At 49.3% G+C, this 10000-nt stretch overlaps 1 protein-coding gene across 9 annotated transcripts in view; it reads right to left on the bottom strand.

Annotated features, from left to right (window-relative positions):
* LOC139755548 (fibronectin type-III domain-containing protein 3A-like) overlaps positions 1-10000 on the bottom strand; it is a 499565-nt gene that overhangs the window by 254311 nt on the left and 235254 nt on the right. For 3 of the 9 annotated variants that reach the window (XM_071673982.1, XM_071673986.1, XM_071673991.1), the window contains one exon: positions 8789-8827. The exons of the other annotated variants lie outside the window; for them this stretch is intronic. In XM_071673982.1, coding sequence (XP_071530083.1) covers positions 8789-8827 — 39 coding nt within the window. The remainder of the gene's footprint in view (positions 1-8788; positions 8828-10000) is intronic. 9 annotated transcript variants of the gene reach the window in all.

Here is a 10000-nt window from a genome sequence, read left to right as displayed (position 1 = left end):
TATATATATATATATATATATATATATATATATATATATATATACAATGCGGTTTATGTATGTAGGGTGTACATGGGAGTGTCAGCGGCATCGTAAGGTCTTTAGGTAATTGTAGTGTGTCATTAACATATCGGGCGAGGGCGGGCGGGAGGGAGGGAGGGAGAGAAGGGTTAATTACTTCCCATTCACACAGTGGTGATGATAACACGCTGACGTCACGGCTTCCTTAGGCAATGTGTCACTGGCCTCATGCACGGCGCAGCTGTTGCTGTCGGGTGGGTTGGGGGGTGTTGGGTAGGTGCGGTGGGGGGAAGAAGAAAGTTTTCCACCGCAGCAAACTGCTCCTGTTGCTGCTGCTCACCTGAACAGCCTAGTCGAGTACTCGTGGTGTTCTACAACGCCCCTTGACCACAGCAGTACGATCCTTGAGCGTGAAGTTACGATGCTGAAGCACCAAGGTGCGACCCCTTTTCAACGCAACGGTACAAATCCTTGAGCCCGACGGTACGATCCTTGGGTAGGACAAGCCGTGGCCTTTGACCTGGAGGGTACGTACCGTCGTGCTGGAATGAGGAAAGGAAACCGGATGGTACGTACCGTCGTGCTGGAAAGAGGAGGGGGAGAGACTGGATGGTACGTACCGTCGTGCTGGAAAGAGGAAAGGAGACTGGATGGTAGGTACCGTCGTGCTGGAAAGAGGAAAGGAAGGGGGAGGGAGAGAGGGAGAGAGAGAGAGAGAGAGAGAGAGAGAGAGAGAGAGAGAGAGAGAGAGAGAGAGAGAGGGTGGGAGGAGGAGGGAGTTAAGAACGCTGGAAGACGCTTCCAGCGTGTCTCATTATCTGGTTCGGATCCACACCGAGTCGGCCTTTCCCCAGACACAAACTATAAATCATCTCTCGGACGTTTCCGCTCTACCGGAGACAAATAAGAATGAAGTTGAAATTGACGTCATTTGATATAGTTTATGAGCTGTGACTGATGCAACACCAGCGGTAAAAATGACCTCGGGACGTCCTCCCAAGGACGTGAACGTAACGCTACGACGTGACCTTAGTTCTTTCCCTGAGACGTGAGTATAAGGTTCGTTCTTTATGACGTGATCTTTAAGCACGTTCTCTGAAGACGTGACCTTAGCTACGGACGTGCTCTGTGACGTGACCTTAGCTACGGACGTTCTCTGAAGACGTGACCTTAGCTACGGACGTGCTCTGAAGACGTGACCTTAGGTACGGACGTGCTCTATGACGTGACCTTCGGTAAGTGACGTTACGGTGTTTTCTAAGATGTGATCTAGGGGTGTTCTATAAGACGTGACCTTAAGGTGTTCTCCAAGACGTAAGTACGTTCTCCATCACGTGACCTTTTGCAAGTCCTCGATGCCCTAACCTTGAGGCGTTCTCTATGACGTAGAGTCATCATCACTCTACCAATGAAGTGACCTTACCTAAGTCCTCTAGGACGCGACCTCAAGAAAGAGGAGGTCTGTGACGTTATCCAACTTGGTGTCCTGAACCACGTAAAAACTGGCTCCACGTCTGGCGGGGGTTTCATAAATATACATCCTCAATGTCTAAACTGACATTAATGTCGATAAGACAATCGTTGTACATGTTCTTAGGTCATCACACCTACCCACACCTGATCAAGGATGCTCCCGCGCCATCCGTGTTGTGATAGTGAAGCACTGAAGCTCTTGCTTTTTTTTCTCTTTTTGTCTATGTGAGGCTTTCTTCGAGGCGGAGGAGACTCAAGGCTTCTGCAATATCTGCTGCTCCTCCCTGGGGCGTCCCACTCCAAGACCTCCTGACTCCTTCTGGTCGTTACTGTTCGAGAGGCGACGACGAACTCGAGATGACCCGCCAGGTCTGGCGGGTGGGGCGCCCTCAAATGACACTAAATCTTTTTGTTTTTTTCTGTTCATAATGGTTTCGAAGCAGTATTTTCTGTTGGTTACTGGATTCGAAGCTTTATTTTCTATTGGTTACTGGTTTCGAAGCTTTATTTTCTGTTAGTTACTGGTTTCGAAGCTTTATTTTCTCTTAGTTACTGGTTTCGAAGCTTTATTTTCCGTAAATACCGATTTCGAAGCTTCACTCTCTTACTATTGGTTTCGAAGCTTCGCTTCTCTTGATATTAGCTTCGAAGTTTCCTTTCACTCAATATTGGTTCCAAAGCGTTATTTTAACACTGGTCTCGAGGCTTTATTTTCGTTCATACTAGTTTGCAACTTCGTTTTCTGTTAATAATGGTGTCGAAGCTTCATTCACAGGAAGAACTCATGGAAGTGGGGGAGGAGCAAGATCGGATTCACGGGTGACAGAACAGTAGACAAAAGATGAGGACAAGACTCTACGCCCTCAGTCACACTGATAAACATTTTGGGACCGAAATGCTCCGGAAGACACGATCCATCACCTTTCTTCTTCCAAGATGTTCTGTTCCCGTGTATTCTGAGCGCTGAAGACCCTGGCGGTCACGGTAAACACCCAAAGCCCCTCTTGAAGTGTCTCTTTATGGTAGCCATTCCTTGTTTAACTCCCAAGCGTCACTAATATTCTAACCCAATGATGAACAAGTGGCCAAAGCTAAGTATGTCTTCACGGTTCAAACTCCCGCTGATCCAGCTCAGGAGAATTCGTCTAATTCCATCACAATTTAAGTCGATCTGCTTCTTAGCGTTTCAGTGCCATCTACCTCTGGCCTACCCCCTTATTTATGAACCCTTCAAGACCCAGGTTATCACTGAAATGCTCGGTGTACGTACGACTAGTACACTGAAGACCCTGAAGTCAATAATGGAGGCGATTCAATACTATTGGCGTTACAGCTCAGAGGAGTTTGCTTCTCTTCCTTCCAAGTTTTTATGACGCAGTCTCTCAGCCTCAGATTCCCCTGAGAGTATCACATGATATTTTTGACTCGTTATTTTTTTTGTCTATGAATATCTGGTATTACTCTTCGAGGCCCTCTGTACTCCTCCCTTCAAGGCGGAACGTTAACAGTTGGGAGGACCCAGGAATGGAAAACAAAAACCCTACCTCAATATATCTACGTATAAATATATTCTTATAGGACATGTATGCTGCAGGTATGCGAGACAATGTAATTAAAGTAACATTTCCAGGCTCCCCAGACTGTAGGAAAACTTGCTGACGACCTGGGTGGGAGGGGGTCGTACTATTGGTGGAGTGGGGTGAACGACCAGAGCGGGGTGGAGCCACCACCACCACTACCGGTAATTGTGGAGCCAGGGACGGCCACGGCCTCCCCTACCCCACAACACACTAACCTAACAGTATAGAACCGCCAACAACAATATCGACGCGCCTCCCCCCACCTCCAACGGCACCGAGGGAATGGGTGGAGGGACGGCGGGGGTCACCATGGCCACGAAGGGGGGAGGGTTGGTGTCACCAGTACTGGAGGTGGATGGATGGGGCCCACCAGTTACGGAGAAGGAGGGAGGAGGTTGGGGGCAGAGCCAGCAGTACCTGGGTGGAATGATCACCATATCCCGTGGGTAAACGTGGCCGTCCTCCCACTATACAGACACACTGCACAAAACACACACCACAACTACACCGTACCTGACACTACACTCGCCAGACCACATACTGTACCACATACCACTACTCCATGGGGCAACACACATAACGTTACTTCACGCTAGGCACGACACGCATTACATACACTACCCATCATACACCATGCAATGCCTCGCTCCCTCGTCATACATCACACACACGGGGATGGACCAAAGATTTCCATGCCAACCTTTACGACCACACATAAAGGACTACTCCACATAGTGCAACAAGTGCTGTCAAGTGTCATTTTACCACCTGCTGCGAGAGTCACCAGAACAGGTGGGGGTGTGTGGGAAAATAGTGGTGAAAATCATTCTTTCCAACGAACGGGAAGGGAGAGGAGAAGACAGTAGCAGCCATGAGGGCGAGGGCCTTTCCCTCTCGAGTCCATCAGGAGGGAAGGAGATGAGGCGGGGACGTCCTTACGAGGACTCAGGGTCGAACCCTCCTTCCCACTCGACACGTTCCTTCTCTTGTGCTTGGTGTGTCCCATTACTGGCTGGGTGTGGGCGAGAGGTGAGGGTGGGTTGCGGGTGGAGTCAGCAGGATAGCCGGGCGTGGGTGTGGGCGGGGAGGAGGAGACTGTGTGGGAGGGGAAAAAAGGGTGGTATACGATACCAACACTGCCACAGCTGCTGCGGTGGTGCTGGTCGCCAGTGTGCCACAGTAGCAAGCAATAAAAGGAAGTTACACTGATCAGTTTAGGGAGCGTGGTGGTGGGTAGTGGTGGTTAGACGAGCCGCTGTCTTGGTCCACATACTACAGTAAACATCTCTACCCCCACAAACATCCCTAGAGCCCCGCAAACATCACGAGCTCCACTGACAGCATCAACACACCCATGCCTCCACACAAGAAAACATTGCTTGTCCAAAGTGCCAACACACTTCCGCTGCCTGACCTCCACCCATTCCCATGCCTTACCCACACACAAAGGCAGCACAGAGCCGCCCTAACCCTCACCTTCCACCCACACCACCAACAATTATTGCCAACAATGCCAAAACAACTTTTTATTTCTTCCTAAAGCGGTATCGGACATTATAATCCTGCCTGTGCGACGTCGCACAGTGATGTGCAGCCTTCGACCCCATCACCCCCTGCCTGACTCGAGTTGAAGTCAAGATGGTGGAGGTTTGTCCACGCAAACAGCCTGGCTGGCACCCAGCCGAAGGGATGGCCAGCCCACCGTCGTGAGGGACTGGCTTACCCACAAACAAACAAAGAAAAAAAAAAGCCAAGAACATTGTTGAATAATTCACTCAACGCTAGCCAATCCCTGTTCACATTTTTCCGACTTTGTTGCGAGTAATTCAGTCACCGAGGACCCCAGTCCCCGGGCCTTCTGTGCGCGCTCTGTCTTCTTCAGCGCCAATGCCCCACAGGATGGGCAGGAGCGCACAACAAACTCGCCTCCCTTGTGGCAAAGATCAAAATCATGAGCAGTAAGGAGAGAGAGAGAGAGAGAGAGAGAGAGAGAGAGAGAGAGAGAGAGAGAGAGAGAGAGAGAGAGAGAGAGAGGGAGAGAAAAAAGTGTACACTGCATATAAGCTCATGGAATCCCAGTTCTGAAGCCAACAGGTTTTGACTTAAGTACTACAGTTCAAGGAGGACAAGACGAAGACAAAGAGAAGTATTACGGAAAGAGAAAACAGCAAAGGACGAGTTCACGAAGGAGGAGGAGGAGGAGGAGGAGGAGAGGGACAGGGGACATCCTCACCAATTCGCGGATGATAACTACCACAGACACGCCATGGGATGTATGACCAGGGGATTACCCTGAAATAATGAAAAAAAAATCATGAATAAAAAAGTAGAAGAAATGGACGTACGAGTTCCTCCCATGGCAGCAGTATCGTGTCCTTGAGCTCGTGCAGTTACAGCGGTGGAGACGTGGAGGAGGGCGCCCCAGGGGGCCGTGCGGAGCGTCCCCCTGGGTTCGACGAGCGTCTCTGGACCCTCTCCCCCGGTGTCACCTGGGGACCCATTAAACACCTGCCCGAAATCAGGGGGGGTCAAGAGTCTTCCAACCCAAGGGTAACAATGGGACTCGAACCCACAATCTTTTGGCCAAACGGCCATTAGGCTACACCACCACCCACAACACCCAGGAGGAGGGAAAGGTCAACTGTGTCCACGATCGAGAAAAAAAAGTGAGGTGACGCGAGACGTAAGGCTGAAATGTTAACCAGGTCCGAGTGCACGCCTTCAGACGCCTGGGAATTCGAACAGCTGGTATTAACGGTGAGATAAGGTGAGGTCTGGCCACTCCACCGCTACTCTTCTGACGAAGTGGATCACGACCATCCACGGGGGGGACAAGGGCATCATCATTAACAGCCCTTTTGCATCGCAGGGGAGGATAATATAATCGTATGGAACTGTGACAATCCCGGTGGAGAAATTGGGAATAAAATACGAGATAATAAAGATAAGAGAAATTAATTAAATGAACAACACGGAATGTTTGAGGGCGATAACATCAACACGGTTCAGACAAAGCTCGAGGACAATGGGGGAACGATTTGCTGTGAAAAACTCACGACTCTCTCACCCCCCACCAGATAACCACGTCCTACTCGATACACTGGGGGAGAACGTGATGTAAAAGACGAGTTTCATGTACGAATGGCAATTTTCATGATTCCTGTAACGGGTCACTACCCTCGACAATGGTCCAAGTTTTGAAAAAATAAAAAAAGCTGGAAACTAGTCGTCCAACAACATTGTAAACATTAGAGAGGAAAGATACATTATCTTACGTCTCGGAGATCTACCTTCACAGCGGGGTCTGGGGTCTTACCTTACCTGTCGTATACCTTCCGATGATTTTGGAGGTCTTCTGCTCCCATAGCTGGGTCTAGGACCTTACCATCTTTTACAAGGGTTCTAGATATCTCTTTCTACCACCCCACAGCTGGGTCTAGAACCTTACCTTACCTTACCTTACGATGGTTTTGGAGGTCTACTTCAACCCCAACAGCTGGGTCTGAGATCAAGCTCCGGTCTTTTTCCTCTGAACTCGGTTAGGGCGATGGAGGCAGCAGTTCGTGGAACTACGTGCCCACCACATCCTGGCCGGTTCGATACGCTTCATACAAAGACGCCCCTCTCGCATACACACTCAATTTTGCAACTTCAAAACCGGCGACTGTACGAGAGGAGAGTTGGTAGACGGCCAACCACCAGGGAAGGAGACAAGTGAATCTGCTGTCCGCATCAAACATGCATGATGCCTGGAGGTGGGACCCGGCCGGGGCAAGGTAGTCAGGCAGGTCAGGGGAAGAAGTTCAGCGAGGGAGATGTGTCATCCCGGCACGGCGGGCTGGTCAGACATGCAAGTTCATCACCCCCCCACACACGGTCGCCCAGAATATAACGTGGAATAAATCCCAGGCCCGAGTCTCACGGGACAGAGATGTGGGAGGAATTTGATGAGCGACGGAGTCAACCGGATCGTCGGATCCTGTTTTGAGAGAGAGAGAGAGAGAGAGAGAGAGAGAGAGAGAGAGAGAGAGAGAGAGAGAGAGAGAGAGAGACGACCAAGTCCCCCATCTGTTGATCCCATGCCACATCTAAGTGTTACTGACCAAACATCAATGCCAGGGGGCACGACACCGGTGCTGTTGACGACACACTATCGCCAAACTCGAGGCCATTACACCAGAAGTGTTGACCACACATCAATACCCAACTCGAGGCCATTACACCAGGAGTGTTGACCACACATCAATATCAAACTCGAGGCCATTACACCAGGAGTGTCGACGACATATCAATACCCAACTCGAGGCCATTACACCAGGAGTGTTGACCACACAAATCAATACCCAACTCGAAGCCATTACACCAGGAGTGATGACCACACAAATCAATACCCAACTCGAGGCCATTACACCAGGAGTGATGACCACACAAATCAATACCCAACTCGAGGCCATTACTCGTGTACTGTCCACGACGCACCGATGTCAATGCCGAGGACACGACACCAACATATAGTTGACACTACATCACTGCCAGACTCGAGGACATGAAACCAATACTATTGATGATACACCCAAGGACACGACCGCCACAGCTGTTGTGGGAGTGTGGGGATGACAGGCGCTCACTACATCACTGTCTGTGTCTGAGCCGATCGACCTGTACCAATCGACCCGTCCCTGTCGACCTTCTGAGGCCGCCCGGGGAGGCCGTCGTTGCCGCCAGAAAAGGGAAGACAACACGTAACGAGGCTCCACCAACAGATGCTGGTGGGGAACTCAAGAACCTCGGTATACAGGGTAGTTGAGAGAGAGAGAGAGAGAGAGAGAGAGGGGGGGGGGGGGGAGGGGGGAGAACTGATAACACAAGGAGAGGTGAACCTAAGAATGGCGGGGGAGAGGAGGAACAACAGAACAAGGAAAGCAGGAGGTGGTTCGGACGTGTAGAAGTGAGGGGGAGGAGGGGGACATGAAGTGAGCGAGCGGGGAAGAGAGAGAGGGAGGGAGGGGAGTGTGCAGCTGTAGTGTGGAGGTCGGAGTGAGCAAGGGCATCTGAGGGATAAGGAGGAGGGTGAGATGGAAAAGAAAAAGTGGGGAGACACGAAGAGAAAAAGAGCGACAGGAAAGGGGAGATATGGGAAGGATACGAGACAAAGGGGTGCTGGGAGGAGAGACAAGCAGCTTCCATTTGAGGTGAAGAGCACCATCATCAGCACCCTGTCTCTCTGGCGCGTTCTCACTATCACTCCTCTCATTACTGGACCGGATAATGTTATCTAACCAGCGTGTTCTCCACATTCCAGCTCTTCATTGGCGATTACTCCCATGATACGTTTTATAACTCTTCTTCAAAAGACAGTGGCGAAAGAGCGGACTGAAAACGTGACGACTTGTGCAAGCTGAACACATTCACCAACGAAAGGCAACACCACTCTAGGCTACATTACCACACAAGGCATATGGTACTCATTACAGGTACTTAAATCTAAGTATATAGGACTCTGCACATCAGGTCAAGAGCATTATGGTAAAGCACATTAAGACATGGAAACGGGAAAAACAAAAGGAGGAGGAGGATTGTGGTTCAAGAAACACGATGATTGCCCAAAGATGTATTAAACAGCCCAAGATATTTTATGACAAAAGATCCAACTGGGTTGAGGGATCATGACATGAACTGTGACTAAAGAAAACACAAACTGGAATGTTTGTTACCTTTAAAGATAATGACGTAAACACCACCACAGCAGCATTCTACAAAAGAATAAAAAAAAATGGCTACAGATTCAATACTGATTAACGGCAAATAATAAGGGAATATAGAAAATACACAAGGACAAAAAAAAAAAAAAAAAAGCGGGAGATGAGTATAAATAAGTAGGAAGAACAAAAAAAGAAGCTTAATCATAAAAAAATATGGAAAGCAAGCTGGGAAACAATGGGAGTGCAGAGAACACAAGAAAGAACTGGAAATGAAGAAATGACCAACAATAAGGAAGGAGGAACAAGTGAGCGAAGATGTGCGACACTGAAAAACAATCCAACCTTATTGTTGGGATCTGAGACACACATCCGCCTATGACTTGGGATATCTATATAAAAAAGAAAAGGCTATTTGTCTCTCTATCATCAATACCGCATTCCGAACACAGCAAGGCGAATCAGGCATGGCACAACCTCCGCCCCACACACACACACACACACACACACACACACACACCTCGCCAAGGGACACACGGCCACGTTTCCACAACCACACTCCCTCACCCCTGCTGCCTAGACACACTTAAGCCGATTCACCAACTGAGGCCGAAACTCTCCTCCATTCAAGCCACCACACACACACACACACACACACACACACACACACACACACACACACACACAATGCTTCGACTAAGAGAGAGAGAGAGAGAGAGAGAGAGAGAGAGAGAGAGAGAGAGAGAGAGAGAGAGGGTCAGGGAGTACATCAGTGACCACGTCGTAGTTCTGGACGCACCCCAGGGCCCTCATATCCCCCCCAACCCGACACACACTCATGGCCCAACTCCCACCACCACCCATGGGCCGCCCCCCACCCCGACACACACACACACACACACACACACACACACACACACACAACCCACCCGACCACAGTCCCCCTAACAACTGTCTACGTCATCAACTCCACACCTTTCTGTCCGATAAATAATCAATCAACATCAGGACTCGGAATCAAAACAGAGTATGTATATATGGAGCTTACATATATTCTGATTGTGTGTCCATGAAGCAATAGTACAGAAAATGATGAAGGATAAAACAAATGAATAATCTGGTGATAATCTCCAGGGTGGGTGAAAGGCTACACACACACACACACACACACACACACACACACACACACACATATATATATATATATATATATATATATATATATAT

Source organism: Panulirus ornatus, chromosome 19 (assembly GCF_036320965.1).
Source record: "Panulirus ornatus isolate Po-2019 chromosome 19, ASM3632096v1, whole genome shotgun sequence".
Taxonomy (NCBI): Eukaryota; Metazoa; Arthropoda; class Malacostraca; order Decapoda; family Palinuridae; genus Panulirus; species Panulirus ornatus.
This window is presented reverse-complemented; position numbering and strand designations above follow the sequence as displayed.